The sequence below is a fragment of the Bactrocera latifrons genome, unplaced genomic scaffold (genome assembly GCF_001853355.1).
Source record: "Bactrocera latifrons isolate USDA-ARS-PBARC rearing strain unplaced genomic scaffold, ASM185335v1 scaffold_139, whole genome shotgun sequence".
NCBI lineage: Eukaryota > Metazoa > Arthropoda > Insecta > Diptera > Tephritidae > Bactrocera > Bactrocera latifrons.
Window position 1 is genome coordinate 680,809 of NW_017534841.1, and position 17,413 is coordinate 698,221.

The 17,413-nt window shown below is 35.3% G+C and overlaps 1 protein-coding gene across 2 annotated transcripts in view; it reads left to right on the forward strand.

The window, feature by feature from the left end:
- Positions 1 to 16,098, forward strand: part of LOC108965332 (potassium voltage-gated channel protein Shab) — a 204,972-nt gene extending 188,874 nt beyond the window's left edge. Inside the window, exons 10-13 of one of the 2 annotated variants that reach the window (XM_018927670.1) lie at positions 11,526 to 12,753; positions 12,829 to 13,022; positions 13,095 to 13,365; positions 15,743 to 16,098. In XM_018927670.1, coding sequence (XP_018783215.1) covers positions 11,526 to 12,753; positions 12,829 to 13,022; positions 13,095 to 13,365; positions 15,743 to 15,927 — 1,878 coding nt within the window. In that variant the 3' untranslated portion in view covers positions 15,928 to 16,098. Of the gene's footprint in view, positions 1 to 11,525; positions 12,754 to 12,828; positions 13,023 to 13,082; positions 13,366 to 15,742 lie in introns of both variants that reach the window. The other variant, XM_018927672.1, reaches the window with a different exon arrangement.
- Positions 16,099 to 17,413: the final 1,315 nt, after the last annotated feature.

The window sequence follows — 17,413 nt, forward strand, 5'->3', positions numbered from 1 at the left end:
TCTATTAAAATCAACAAAACCAAAAAAAAAAAAAAATATATATATATATATATAAAATATCGTAAAATGGTAGTATTTATTACTTCCTGTCTCTTATACACATCTATAAAGGTTAATAAGACAATCTTAAAGATTGTCAATATCATTTTTTTTTTTTTTTTTTGAAAAACATCCTAAACGTATTGAGGTTGCCACAAAAACAATGGTTTATGAGCATTATTAGTAGTTATTATAAATGAATTATTTTTTATGCAAAATTTGTTATGTGAAAATATATTCTGTACATAATTTTTAAAATTGCCAGAAGTTAGCCCAACTAGAAAGTTTCTGAAGCACTTAATCCAGAAAACAAAAAAATGTTATAGTGTGTAATAATCCGGCTTTTAAAAAGTTCATTTCGAGTTATAAGCACACTACATATTATAATTGCTTCGTTGTAGCGACATGAGAGGTTACTCATACGCCCTGAAGTATATTTCATTATCAAATAAAAAGTGACAAAAAAGCACTCGGAAATTTTAATTATATTTCTCGGGTAAATGATATTTCAAAAACATGTATTTTGCTAAGTTGGTATTGCCATCCTCAATTACAATGCCAAACATGAGCGGGATCTCTCAACCAGTATGTTTGTTCGAATAACGAATTTGCCTACAATTGTAACCAAATTTCATGTGCGGAATCGGTGCTAATATAAGAAAACTCAGACGGTAATTCAGTTTTTTCACAAGCCTACGCATAATACAAAGCCTTTAAAGACGATCGAGAGATCGTTGAAGACATGCCTCGTTATGGACGTCCTTCGACCTCTTCAACTGATGAAAATATTAAAAAAGTGAAGGATATGGTGCTTGAAAATTGTGACGAAAGTGAGCTAAATATCTCCGGCGAGTCCGTTAAAATGATTTTGGTGGATATTTTTAAATCTGAATTTTTCTCATAAATAGTACCGTCTCTCTTTGGAAATGCTTGGTCGTGCGAATTATGATTCCACATCTATGGAGAGCATTATAACTGTCGATGAGATATGGATTTATGAGTTTAACATACAAGCAAGTCAACAATCATCCGAATGGAGGAAAAAACGAGTCGAAACCAACAAAAAATACGCTAAAGCCGCTCAAAAATCAAGCTGATTCTTATAGTTTTTTTCGATATTCGTAGTTTGGTGCATCACGAATTTGGTCCAAAGAGACAAGCAGCCAGTTCTATTTGTCCTTGTTGAGGCGTTTGCCTGAGAACATTGGTCGAAAATGGCCGGAATTGTGAAAGAATAAGTCATCGATTATAAACGAAGATAATGCACCTTCATATTGAGCCACGATTGTGACCGAATTTAAAGCCAAAAAAGCAATGAATACCATCGATCAATCACCGTATTCACCAGATTTAGCTTCGTGTGAGTTTTTCTTTTTCCTCAAGCAGAAATTGTCGCTCCGTGGAACCCATTTTCAGTCGATCGAAGAGACAAAATTCCCTGAAAGAGCTGAAGGAAATCCCTAAAAGTGCTCTGAAATGTATTTCGTGGACTGAAAAAATCGTTGGCATAAGTATGTAACATCTGCTGGGGATTACTTTGTAGTCGACAAAGTCAATATTATATTTACAAATAGCTAATGTTTTGCGCTTTACTTACAATAACCGGGTACTTTTTTGTCATAATGTGTAGTTCTAGTTGCAATCGAGGAGCTTAACTCGATTTTGTTGCGTTGAGCAATTAATAAAAATCCAAAATCTGAAATATTTTATTCAAATTGTTGTCACAGATCGGTTGATTATTAAATCGAGCACCGTAATTCGAATATCTATAAAATTATAACAATATGCCACCGGTCTAAAGTTATACACAAGGAGATATATTTCCTAACTAAATCACACTGGGTCATTTATATCATAACCTTACTCTAAAAAGAAGAAAATAATTTAACTACCTGATTTTGCAATAAAAAATTCCGCAAAAATCAGTCATTTGGTATTTAATTTTAAAATATTAGATTTACATTTAAGAATTTAAACAAGAGCTGTGCATTAATATCTGAATGTTCATATATCACTAATTCATTTATAAATTGAAATGGAATATGTTAAATCAAAAGCAAGTCTCTCGCACCATGATTTCGCTCCTTATAACGCTTTTTGTGAAGGATAAGAGAAAAGTCAACCGAATAAATCACTTTCAACTTCCAAAAGTGGTATTTATGCATTGCTTGGAATTCGGAACTCTACATGCTACATATCATAACAGTAAACTAGCAAAACTATGATAAATTCGTAGTCTGGTAAACAATCTTCGTAGAATTACTTCTTTTTACAATGACTACTGTAAATATATAAATATCATATAAATAGCAAAACATACAAACATGCCACTTATAAATACCGCCATCAAGTAATTCGCTGTACAGTGTTCGATGTAATACCGCCTCAATTATTCATCGTTTATTAATTCTTGAATATTTCTGAATATGCCTATATGATTTGCAGACTATCGATACAAGCTTACCCCAAAATCTGCGTACATTTGTATTGAGCGATACACTTAAGGATCGTACACATGAATTTTGCATTGAATAAGTACCGGCTCGCAAGTCAGCAAAGTAACGTACAGAAAGTCGTAGTAACTCATTGGTAAAATTTTGAAATGTAGTTAATATTTCGTTATGTCATTAAAAGTATTGTATGCAAATCACATACATGTATGTATGTACATAGCTATTTTATAAAAAAAAAAAACAAACTGTTTGAAATTGTTTTAAAAATAAATTTGATTGTAAACTTGCAGAACCGCGTTTGTGTATTTCACGGCCGAGGATACACGATGCAAAGGTTAGCGAGGCCACCGCCTTCGCCAAAGAATTTTTACGCGCTCAAGCGTATGATTGAAACAGGCGAGGTCAATCTCTACTACATTTAGGCGAAGTTATGGTAAAATGCAATAATTCTCGCTTTGGAATAAACACGTTTTTCGAAATTGTAGATTTGTCAAGTTTTTATTAATTTTTTAATTTCTATTGTATGTCGTATTTTCAAGAGTATCTAAATATTTGTTAGTAAGCTAGAAAGTTTTGATTATTTTGCTCACAGGATTTTTTGAATTAAAGCCATAATTCAGTAGAGGGTTAAAAGAAATTTTTCAATGTTTAAGGTTATACGAAGCGCTTTTTCTTAGCATCTATATTGTGCAAAAATAGAAAAAAAACATATAAAGATAAACGGTTTTATGGATGCTATATATGTTGGCTGCAGCCTAAAATGTAATCTAAAACAGGTATATATTCTATATATTCTTCTGCTACTATATGCTACTGAGGCCATGGAATCGATCACAAACAGAAAATTGCTAACCTTTTCTTAGAGTACCAAGCTTATGCTGAAAATTTCTGTTCCAACTACACAGGGTATTCGCCAAAGTCGGCCCCTAGCGACTATTTACGTTGTCCTTCAAAAAAACGTCAAAAGCTTATTTACTGGGAGAATATTTCACTCATTCAAGAAAGTCAAGATGAAAACAAGCTTATTTTTTGAAGATCTCGAAAATGCATAATTTAGAAAAATCCAATACATTACACAAGATGTAGACCAGGCGAAGTATAGAGCTATATTTCTTTCAAAATAATGTTATTTCATTATTAAGCCCTTAATTTTTCAATCCATGTAGTATTCCGCTAATGGTCCAACTCTCGGTCCGAAAATATCTACACATAACAGCGATGACTACAAGTATTTGCTTGTATTTGTTTCCCAGTGGTCCGTAACACCATACATAATAAAATATACCAATATTACCCCGCTATCATCGAACATCCATTCTAGTGAAGTGATGTAAATGTCAAACAGATGTTAGACAGCTGCTTTTACAGTTATACCTCTAGAGGATTCTACTTGTTTAATAGTTATGACGGTTTCAACACAAACCTTATGAAAACGATATGTGTTTCATTTATTGGGTCTATAACTAGTATTGTCCATGGAAGCTATAACCCAATTTTTAATGTTCTGTTCTGTTATGAACCCCATTCCAGTGAAGGCGTTCTGCATCCACCGGAACAATTGTAAGTTAGAATAAAAGTTCTAATCTCAATTCCTCATCTCAAAACTTTGTTGCCCAATTAGGACGCTATTGTCTGTCTTCCAAGCCAAAAGGACAATTTTAAATCATACAAACCCCTTTTGGCACGATGATACTGCATATTCACCATAAAATTCCAACGAAATACGATAACTTTCAACTGAGGTTTTCTTCAGATAGAAGTAATGAAGAAGAACTCTTTTTATACTAAGTTTTTCTCAAAATATCTTCGATCCCTAACCAATGGAAGAAATTTCGATCACTCTCTTTGGAAAAGCTGTAAAAGATTAGAAACACCAAAAACTCAAGTATATCTCCCATTGAAATAAGTGCTGATAGTTGGACTAGACGTAATTTAAAGAAACCGGAAGTATTTTGGGATTATTTATTCAAAGTAATCCCCCCATATGAAACTCGCGTAGGTTATCGTATTGTTTCCTGTCAAGAAAATGCAGCAAACTCAAGATGGACAAGCAGTGAGTTAAGTAATAAAATCAAAAATCTGAAAAACAAAAAATACCTTGGCTACGTTCTGATTACAGCCGAAGTTCTAAAACAACTTCCTCCAATATGTATAGCAAAAATTACCAAAATTATTAACGCGAAGATGAAAAATCTTAAATACATGTCAACTTATTTGAAAATTGCTAAAGTTGCAATGACACCAAAGACAGGAAAAACAGAATATGATATGTCTTCTTACAGGCCCATATCACTTCTACCGATAATATCGAAATTTTTTTAGAAAATTCTCATTAAACGTCTCAATCATAAATCCTAGAACGAACAATTATTATTCCAGCGCATCAGTTTGGATTTCGAGCTAACCATTCTACGATTGATCAAATGCACAGAATTACACACATTATTGAAAAACCTTAAAGGAAAAATATTCTATTCTACCTTGTTTCTGAATGTTGCAAAAGCCTTCGGTAAAGTTTGTCTCAAAGGACTGCTTTCGAAACTGAAACTGATTTTACCGAATCCATCAAAAATAAGTTACTTATCTATAAACAAATAGTCAGACCGATATAGAGCTGTGATGCACAATTCTGGCGATATACTAACGCCAATAATAAGAGAGTAATCCAACAATTTCCAAACAAAGCGTTCGCATTTTAGATGTGCTGATATAGAGCGTGATCTAGGCGTAAACCCGGTTAACGCAGAAATATTATATTATTTTAAAAGATTACATTTCAAATAAATGACACATACAAAAAAGACACACGTGGACAGTTGCTTTCCAACTCATGTTCAGAATATTGGTACACGAATATAGCTTTATAGTTATAAACCCAATTGATATCACTTAGGCTCGGGTAAAAGATTGCATAAAAATAGGCTTATTGATGTTACGCGATTTCGAATTAATTACATTATTATTTAAAAATTATATTAATGGAAAACTGCCGAGTCGAGTGCCTTCTTAAAAGAGTCGCTACATAAGTTTATACCAGGTTTATAACTATATATATACGTTATACCATCTTCATCCGAATTTTTTTTTTTTTTTTTTTTTTTTTTTTTTTTTTTTTTTTTTKTTTCATACACGCTTCTATTGCAACTTCTATATACAGTTGCTTTTCTCGTTTCGAAGCCATTTTCTCATTCATGTGTCTACTCTAATATGCAATATGTGCCCATCTCTATATAAAAAATTTTTGTTTTGTGTTTTTAATTTTGATTTGCTTGGAAATTATTTTTAAAAAATAACTTGTTGTTTGTTCTATTCGTAATATAAATAATCGGTTTGATTTTCTACATTATTTCAATAATTATTTCAATTTTAATTTATTATTTTTTTTCATTTAAAGGGCTATCCACGATGTCAAGGCGAATGTATACCGTTACGTGCGAATAGCGTTTAAAATTTCACAAGAACAATAAATAATAATAAACACATACAGTCAATAATTAGAAAAAAATAATTACATACACATACAAGTATATTTACTTAGAAGCAACCAGACTAAGAGAAGCAATTAAGTACAGTTAATTGGCCTTGAGAATTTTTCAAATAAACTGAACTCATACTCAATTTGTGTGGTTTTATGAAACACACAACAGACACGCGTACATATGTATGTATACATAAACAAATATATACTTTAGAACCGCAGCGCATTTTTTATGTATGTGTATGTTTTACCCAAATGCGAAAGGGAAAAAGAATTTTGACAATGAAAAATTAAAAAAATTTAAAATTTTAAGAAAATAAGCGAACACTTTAAAAGCAAAATGTTTGTATGTTTAAACTTGAGGGCGTACTACACGATATAAATGCAACCTAAAAGACATAGAAACATTAAGAATTTGTTTTAATGAAAATTGTGAAAATTTGTGTGACAAAAATTATAACTAATTACTAACGAGCAACGAGTGAAGTACAGTTAATGGAACAAAACGCTTTAAAAATAAGTTAATTTAGTTAAACTAAATGGAAATTAACTAATTCATAATTTTTATATTATTTAGTGTTAAATGTAGCCATTGCATGCATGCATACAAGTACAGTATCGGTTGAAATATGTGCATTTTATGATTTCGTTTACAGTTTTTAAGTATTATTATGTTTTGATTATGTTATGAAAAATATTGAATAAATTTTATTAGAATTTTTTAAAAGAAAAATTATAAAAGCCTTTCTTGGGATGGCCTTCAGCCAGAGAACATAAAATAAAAATTAAAAAAATGTATAAGAGATATAGAAATCGCATGGCATAAATAGAATTCATTCCTCGGTTGGTCAACTATATTCCCTGGTAGATGACGTTAACAAATCTGTAATTTTACAGATTCCGTTCTGTTAAAATCAAAACTATGTTAATCGTTGTGAGAAGATTTTGAGATTTTGTTTTATATCTTGGATCGACTAAAATCAGATTCCACGGAGCGGCAAATTCAGTTTGGGGAACATGAAATTCTCATGGAATATAATCTGCTGAATAAGGTACTTGATCGATGGTATTTATTGCATTTGTGGCTTTAAATTCGGTCACAATATTGGCTCGATGCGATGGTGCATTATCATCGTGTAAAATTCATGGTTTGTTCCTCCATAATGCCGCTTTCGACGGATGTTCTCACTCAAATACCTCAATACGGCCAAATAGAACTCTTTCATGACCGCCTGCCATAAACTTCGAAAAAAAAAACAATGAGCATTACCTTGATTTTGGGCGGCTTTAGAAGGGTCGCTTTAGTTTCGGCTCGTGTTTGTCCGTCCATTCCGATGTTTAAACTTGTCGGCAGTTATAATACCCTCCATTAATGTGGAATCGGAATTCGCATGATCAAGCAGGTCCAAAGAGACCTTTTCGAATTTTTGAAAAAAAGTCCTTTTGAAAAAAATTCAGTTTTATAGACGAGCTGCGCAAGAAAGAGTTGCATTCYCAAAATCTCTTGCTATCTCTTTAACACTTGCTTGTTCAAGCCACATACCATTCACATTTTTAATATTTTTATCAGTTGAAATGGTCGAAGATCGTCCCGAACAAGACATGTCTTCAACGATCTCTCGACCATCTTTGAATTCTTTGTACCACTGGTAGGCTGTGTTTTTCATAAAACTGAATCACCGTAAGACTTTTCCAACATTCGAAACGATTCCGCACACGAAATTTGGTTAGAAATACCAAATTTGAGACAAATTTTTTGTTTGACCGTTCGACCATATGCAATGCTGGAAATTGCTCAAAAATATAAACTCAAATACGGATAGTTTCATAAAAGTCATAACCTCAGAGAGCCCCATATCTAAATCAAATATCTAGTCATCTCTGGACATAGTAATAGCTCGAAAAGTAGGAAATATTATATTAATAATATTAAATTAGGCCAGGGTTGCTGAATAGTTCATGTAATCATTTTATAAAAGTTGAAATTACTTTAATTGGAACAAATCTCATAATGACTCAATAATATATTTCATTTTTTGATATATTTTATTAACTTTTTACAATACTTTTACATAGTCGATAATTAAAAACTTTTCTATCGCATTATTTTTCTAAAAATTTCTATATTTTTTGCAATATATATATATATATATGTAATTGTATTCCGATATAACATGTATGTATGTATGCGTGCTTATTATAAAAATAATATTAAAGCGACGATGTGTTCCAAATATCATAACGGTATGCGGTACTCTCGCTTATCATAGAAGTTTAACATAACAAACACCTCAACACGCTTTTAAATATAATTTTTAAGTAACGGCAAATTATTTAATTTAATTTAATACTTTAATTGAATTGTAAATTAATATAAATTAAATATAATCAATACATGAAATCACGAAATAAATTATATATATTTTTTGTCAATTTACTTTTGAAAAAAATATAAATATATGTTTATCATGCAACTCTGCACTGAAACAATATAAAATGGATTTTTTGTTTCAAATTGATTTTTTGTTTTTCTTTCACTTTTTTCAAATGTTGGAAACGTCTGTGGTGTTGTTATATGATTTTTCACTTTATTGAAAACTTTCAGTTCGAATGTTTCTATTACCAGTTTGAATTCCAATTTATAGATTTATAGCGTTGCAGCAGTAGTTGTTTGTATTGAATTGTAGTTGTAGTGGCAGTTATAATAGTTTTTTTTTTTAATAAAAACTTCTACTAAACCCAATTGGATGCGATGGACAAAATTTGAAATTATCACATAAACAAAAACAAAAAGAAACATCAAATGATTTTATACATAAGCCATCTCAAAATTGACCACTGTTGAACGTACACCAATCCAATTAAATACAAAACCCATTTATAAAGTGGTAAGTACTACACACGAATAAGTGATTTTTTTCTTTTATTTGCACTTCTTCATATTTTGTTATTTTTTTTTATACTTAGCCATTTTTAAAAATTTTTTAGATAAAAATTATTATTATTTTTTTTGTTTTTTAGGGCCATAAAATATAATTTGAGTAGTATGAGTATAAAGGCTGATCCATTTCTAGGTTCCATCTTTAAAAAAGAAAAACACAGAAACTTCTAATTTTATAGGAAATAATTATATTCATTCGAAAGAACATTCTCTAGCATTTATTTTTTGAAGACTATCTCTTTCAAATGTTGGCCGCGGCTACGTCTCAGATAGTCCTTCCGTTGCGACTAATTTTCGATGGCTTGTTCGAGCATTTCGACTGGTAACTGGCGTATAACACGCCTGATGTTTTTCGCCAAGGTCTGAATCGAAGCGGGATTGTCCGCATAGACTTAAGACTGTACATATTCCTAGAGAACAAAGTATGACGGTGTGATATCACACGATCTTGGTGGCCAATTTACTGACACAAAACGTGAAATTCTCTGTTCATTGAAGTATTCTCTTAATAAATCCATTGATTGAAGCGATGTGTGGGAAGTCGCGCATGTTGAAACCAAATATCGCTGAGGACACGAGCTTCAATTTCAGCCATCAAATAGTCAATTATCATAGCGCATTAACGATCGCCATAAGTTAAGATGTGATAAATAGATGAGGATTGCAACGCGATCTAAGATCTATTGTGCCCTTTCCTAAGTCACAATGAATCACTTTGTATGGAATAAAGTAAAATTCTAATATACTTCTATGTGCTACTGAGATAACATGATTCTTATTTGGAAACATAGTTCCAAGGGCCTTTATCCTGCGTCTGCAGACCGATATTCAGGCAATGAGCAGGTGTATTTTAATTTCAGGCTCCCTGTCGCAGAGCTGACATTTTGCACAATTGGCCTATATTTTATAAGTGCATCTTAAGCTTACAGTAAGCAGTTTAGAATTCAGCAAGTAGGTTAAGTTTATATCTAGGGAGGTTGATTACTTATTTAAATCTGTTGAGATTGTAAGCAACATTAGGAACTTGGCATGAAACATGCCTTGGAGTTGTTGGCAATACCTCTCTCTGCCTACTCCTTATTCCTTGGGAGCATCTCCTTTATGATATGAGGCCCAACGTGATGAAGGGTTCAGGTTCTATCATGTTAATGGATGCTGCGGAGCGAGCGAGCTCATCAACCAGATGACGTTTACGTTCTCATCGGCATAAGTTTTGGAAAAAATATGGGCCGATGACTAAATCTCTCTATCGAACGGCTTTAGTTCTTGCACGCTCTCGTCAGTCCGAGTTGCTGCGAACTGCTCCGCATCGACTCTCCACAGTCTTCTTTGTAAAATCTCAGCTACGGCTGCTATATTTTCTTCAGTGCATGTTGGACGTGGTCTGTTTGGTCTAATTTTGTAAGTGCCGCATCCTCAATTCCTAAAATGTACTAAATGGGCCTAATAGACAAGATCAACAAATATTTTGATATCAGCGTCATCTATCAATGTTGCCGATACAAAAATATACATATTGTGAGTTCATATTTACAAATTAGTTTATTCTTTAACTTCACGACTACGTCGGTTCACATGCGATTCAAATAATCAGATAAAAACAAGGAAAAGTTAATTTCAGCTATAACAAAGCTATAATACAATTCACAAATATATTTCATTTTTAAAATGGGGATCGCAATGTGACTACTATATATAGCTCTTAGCCATACGTAGATGGTAGCCCAGTGCCTGCTAAGCTTCCGCGAAGCTCAAACATCCGGTAGTGGAACACACAAGGTGAGATGATACTCCTTGCTATGATATTATCATTTCGTAAGCCTTGCCTTGGAGGCACGGTTAGCCAAGTCAAGTCTACTGCTGCCGTCTTACTATCGGCATAGATAGGCACTTCTGGCTTCACTCTGGAGCAGTCTAGCACAACAACCTGTGAAATAGTCAGTAGTCAGGAAATCTGAAACTGAAGTCGATAGAAAGTTCCTGACAATTTAAGAATGGGAAAAATACGCCAGAAAAGCTTCTGACCAATATCTTTAAAACTAAGGACTAATACTAACTAAGGATAATAATACTATTCTTAATAATTTCATTTTTTGTGGCTAGTCAATGCTCTTCCTTGATCAATCTTTTAGCATTATTATTATTATTTTTTTTTTTTTTTTTTGTTAAGCAGTTAATTTTGTCAACTCATTCAAAAAATATTGGCGTAAATGCAAATTAACGTTTTGTTTAATCAAAAGTGAGCAACGCTGACACACACATCACTGTTTACGTTCCACAAGTACTAACATTCAAACAGCACCTCACTAGTGGCGCACTAACACACGCACAGCATCTGAACATCATGAAAGAGTTTTCTAATCTGCATATGTAAATAGATTTGCAATAATTATGCAGCACACACACAAAACAGCCACCCACAAGCGCATGCCACATGCCACATACCACTACTACTTAATGCCACCATCAACAAGTTGTTGTTGTTGACGTTGTTGTCCAGCAACGCTTCGATACATACTTACATACATAGCCCATGTAGCGTCATTGTGTCGAATGTGTCAAATTAACTCAACATTTCTCTTGCATTCTTTGTCAATTTGATTTGCCATTGCAGGACTTCAAGGAGTTCACCGATGCCGAGGGTGTAATTTCGCTTCCAACGTCGGACTTCCACAAACCCGTTTGCCTGGAGATGCGTATGGCCGCCAATCAGGCGAACCGACAATTGCGCGCCAATCAATATGGTTTGCTGGCCCCACCTACGCACATGGCCGGTCAATTGATGCCCACGTCACAGCCACAGCTGGTCGGCGGRTTAGCTGCCACGACTGGCGACGCGCATGCCGAAGTCATTTTCTCGATTGGCGGTGGTGGTGGTGGCGGCGTTCTGCGTACACCACGCCATCTGCCCCACCACACTGCCACTGGCCTTGCGCCAATTGCATCGCAATCATCGTCCACCTCGTCATCATATGGCACCACTACGTCCACAACAATTGCGCTGCCACTGGACACACCATTCCGTTACCCACCTTTCATCACCAGCTGTAGCAACAATAATTTCAATTACAACTATAATAATAATTTCAATACAACATCGGTGGGTGCGTGTCCGGGTCTATCAATGGCCACCGGTAATGTTGCGCTGACATTGGGTAGCAATTTGAATAACAACTTCAATGTCAATATAAACAATAATAACAATGCCGATTTGGCGAGCGTCGATAGTTCGGACACGTATGCCAGCTGCCAAACACATCCATTTCATTCACAAGGTGATCTCACTGCCGATTTGGCCGACGAGGCGTGCGCGCTGGACATTGACATGGATAATTTGTACATAAATCCATTGGAAAAGGAGACGACAACCTCGACCGGCACAACCGGCTACATCGTTGGACTGCCACCGACCGGTGCTACCGGCTTGACAGCGTTGGGACTGGCGCGTTCGCAGGTGAAGAAGAGCGCTTCTGGCGATACGGCACTGCGTAATTTGGCCGCTGGCGGTCTGAGTCCCATGGATGAGATATATCAAAATTTCGAAGTGCAAGAGCGCGGTAGTCGCGTCAGTCTCAATGAGAATCCAGTGCCAAAACATCGTAAGACGCGTTTCCAAAGCTTCACATCGATGCCAAGCGGAGCCGGTGCAACGAATAAGCCGCGTGCACGTTTCGAAGAGGTCAAAATCATACAGGACGGTGTGAGCGGTAGCCACGAAAGTAGTCCGGCCAGCAGCGGGAGTAAAAAGAAACGTTCCTCTTTTATGCCCGGTAAAAGTTTAGCCACTGCCACCAAGCTGATCAATCAGCATCTGTTCGGTATACAGAATGTTGGACAAAAAGGTATGACAAAGCACTCAACACTTAAAATCTTCTTCCGCTATATTGCCTAATTACTTTGCCACACTATCATTGCAGCGAAATTCGAAAGTAAACATTCCTCCTCGATAGACTCTATCGATGCCTCACCAAATCTCGAACAACATCGCCGCTCCAAATCGATACTCAAAAACAAGTCGGATATCTCGCGCGTACTTGCCGACCCGGAGAGTGAGCGTCTACTCGCCGACAATATGTCGGGTTCGGGTGTTTCCGACAACGGCACTGTCATGGTATTTATTAAAATTACTTAGTGCATAAACATGTCTACGGTACAACTAATCGAAATTCAGTTTTGCTTGCAGGGCGAATCTGGCAGCGATTACTCACCGAATAAATTACCTCACTCAATTTTAGCCAAGTCTATTTCCCCACCACCATTACGGCATCGCATGCTAATACAGCAACGCTCCGGACCGGCGAATCTACAGTCGCGTCCAACCAAATTCCAAACACCACGTTATCCCGAGGAGCAGGCGCTACGTCAAGTCAAACCGATGCTGGCGCGTGCTTCGGCCACATCGCATATGTCCGGCGACAGTCGTTACGATTCGACTAATAGAGATAGCAGTTTAGGTAAATAAACGTCCGTAGTTTGCCAATACGAATACTGGTAAAATTACTGCGAAAAATGTACCGTTATTTGTGTTCTTTTACAAAGAAAAAAATCACATATGTATGTGTATTTACTTACGAGTATTACCATTAACCAGTCATTTTCGAAGCCGCATTATAAATCCTTATAAATCTCATCAATATACATTCGTCATGTTGAGTCTCCATTGTGCACAAGGGGCAACACCGCATGTTAGCCATAGCCGTAATCGCATTCCGAATTGAAGTCGTTCTTCGGTATGAAAAATTCCAAAATTCTATCGCTTTTAGTACAACGCTTAAATTAGAGTTGTCCGTTTTTTTTTTTTTTTGTGTTTTTTTGCAAATCACTTCAATACACAAAGCTTCCGTACAATTTGGCTTAAAAATATATGTTTCAAATTCGTAAGCACCAATTGGCACTTAAAGCTTAAAAGCACGAAGAGCATATTTTTTTTTTGATATTATAATGCAAATATGACATATATTCTTGAGATAAATAACGAATTGGTTAGACAAAAATGAACCTCAAAATTTAAATTTAAAATAAGGCTTGTTCGGTTTAAACTAACTCTTAGGCACCATTTGCTAAATCGAAGTAATATTCATAAACCCACGTCTGTTCACCAGTTATGACGCGTTTTATGAATGAAATGTCCACAACTATGTTTCCAAAAAATTATGTTGAGATACTCCGGAATCTCTATGACGCATACACGACGTATGTACTCAAGTACTGTTTCGTTAACTTTTTCGATGTTCTCGTTATTAACAGAGGCGAATGGACGACATAAGCAAATTGTTGACGACTTCACGACCTGCACTGAGTGCTTTTTCGTAGATTCTTTCTCTTCTTCTTCATTGGAGTAGACACCGCTTACATGGTTATAGCCGAGTTTACAAAAACGCGCCGGTGGTTTCTTCTTGTCACAAAGCGGAACCAATTCGATATACCAATATCTGTCAGGTCCTTCTTCACCTGATCTTTGCAACGGAGTAGAGATCTTCCTTTTTCTTTGCTGCCCCGGCGGGTACTATGTCGAATGACCCAGCCAACGCAGCAGCTGTCTCTTAATTCGCTGAACTATGTCAACGTCCTCGTATGACTCATCGTTACATCGAATACAATATTCGCCGTTGTCAATGCGAAAAGAACCATAAATCTTCCGCAGAACATTTCTCTCGAAAATTCGTAATGCCGTCGAGAGGACTTTACTTCTCAAGTGCCTACTCAGTCCGAATTGGAAGATTTTAGTAAATTCAAACATGGCGGTATAAAGGCAACCGCTAGAGGTGGTGTGTGTTCATCCCCTTTTCACGGGTCTTTTCAAAGATTTGGTTGAATATCTGGTCCGTTGTTGATTTTTCAACCATAAAGCCACTCTGATAAAGTCCAATCAGGTACGGTAGTTGGCGCAGATTCTGGAGTCTCAATTTTTGTCGATTGCATGCTTTCGTCCGATCATATTGATCGGGCAACGGAACGTTCCCTCCATCGTCATTGATTGAAGAATCGGATTCACCATCTCCTGGTGTTATAGTTTCACTACCATTCAGCAAACTGAAGAAGTGCTCCCTCCATAATATCTGTATGCTCTGAGCATCAGTCTCTAGGTTCTACAATAGTATGATCCAGTCTTGAAAACTTCTGGTAGTCGTCGCATCTTTTCGTAGAATTTCCGAGCATTACACCTGTCGGCCAGCTTGCCAAGCTCTTCGTACTCACGCATTTCGGCCTCTCGCGTTTCCCTCTTCAACACTCAGTATCTCTCCCATTCCGCACGTGTTATGGTCGATTGTAACGTTGCGATGTAGATAATCTGTTTTCTCTCCACTGCGATACGACACCCCTCATCGTACCTGCTGTTCATTTGGTTTTCCGAAACCCAATGGTTTCGTTTACACCTGTATGTAAAGAGCTTGAAATGCCGTCTCACATACCGAGTTGCTGATGAATGCTCAAAGAGAACAGGAGTGCAAGTCGAGCAGAAAATTGTTCGGATGTCTGTTGTGATTACCGCTTCTCGACGTCGAACCTTCCTTGTATCTGTGACGAGTTGCCCAGATTCGGTTAAGATCCTATTTAGCACCTAAGAGTTTAGGACAGAGTTTTAAGCTTGTAATAAGATAGATAGTTTAAAATGAGAACGAGGAAATTTTTTTTTATATAATGATCTACTACTTACATATTTTGATCCACGTTTATACCTACTTGTACTATTATATAAAACTATTCACAAAAGCATTATACACAGACATTTATATATATATATGTATTTAGTAGTATATGTACATATCGAAATAATTTTATGATCTAAACTGAAAATAATATTTTTACGATTCTTTATCCGCGCTGTAGACTCGGAGACCACTTTCACATCCAATGTGAATATACGCAGCGATCCCGGTGATGGTGGTGCGACAGTAAGCAACGGCGAAGCAGGGGGTTCAAGCGACGAAAATCGTTCGCTACTACAACGTGGCAACTCTGATGAGCAAAATGAGCGAGATGACGGTGCTGGCGGTGATGCTGGCGCCACGTAGCAATTACTGAAAAAGCCAAAGAGCGAATAATAACGCCTACTTTCCGCTCCCTCCGACAGTGACAGTGATAGTGAATAAAACGCTTAGCAGCCAGCGATTAAGCATGCAAAATAAAATACAAAACAAAAACAGCCAAGAAAAACTTATATTACATTTTATATTATAATTAAAATTCATATACACACATACATACAAGTATATATATGTATACACATACAAACATTTACTTATACATACATACAGGCATATGTAAGAGTAATGTTCGAAACGGCATGTGAAATGAAAAGCAATGAACTCTAACTCTAGCATTCAAGTGGAGTAAAAGTTATTTAGAACGTACATACATACATACATACATTAAAGTAAGCAGATTCACCTACAAAGAGGCACAACGCTGTATATATAAAAATGCAAAGGGCAAAATGCAAAATATAGATATATATTATATTAGCTAATATTCGCAGCAGCGAGCGTGTGCTTTGCAGCAATTGAAGATTTAATGCATTAAAATTTCAACTTATTTTACTTACATACAAACATATGACTCATGTATAAAAAATTCCCTTGGTCGGCTCACAAGAAAGCAAAAATTCAAAAAATATATTATTCAAATAAAAAAGTAACTCCATTTTTATACAATAACTTCAGGATAGAACAATATTTACCAGAAATCGCTTTTTACCTGCATACATACATACATATATATATATATGCCTATATACTCAGATTCGAAATTCATACACATACATGCATAACATGTGTACATAGTATGTTATATTAGCGCAAATGCATATTTATGTATATACATTCACCAATATACACGCATAATACATATTTACATAGATTAGCAATCAAAAGTGCTTAATTAATTTTTGATCGACATTTTGAAAAAAGATCTGTATAAAAAATCTCCTGCCTCATGCACATTTGTACAACTATGACATACACATACACAACTTAGCTCACTAAAGCCGTGTTAAATAATCTTTAAGGGAATAGTAACGCAAACAATCCAAATTTACATTCGCGAGCATAAAAAATTCACTATTTTACAATTTTTTGTGCAAGTATTTATATAAATAAAATGTGTATATGTTATGTATGTTTTTATTATTTTCTGTTCAATTAAGCTGTAATATACATATGTAGTAGGAGCTTGTACTGAACTATTCGATTATGGGAATTTTAAACTTTTTTAGTTTTATCCATCTGTTCAATTTCGATATACTTGTTATAGACACGGCTGGAAGCTACCTCAACGAATTTATTAAATAATCAATCTGATCAAATTTGACCCGGACTGACAATTTCCAACAATTTCGATATACTAGTTATAAGCCACAGTTGGAAGCTGCCTCGATTGCCTTCAACGAGTGACGTTTATTAACTTTAATAAGCTCATGCCGCGCTTCACGAAGCATATTTTCAGTTTCGCAAAGAAAAATCAGAGGAAGCTTAATCCGGTGAGCATGTTAGCAGAGCGATG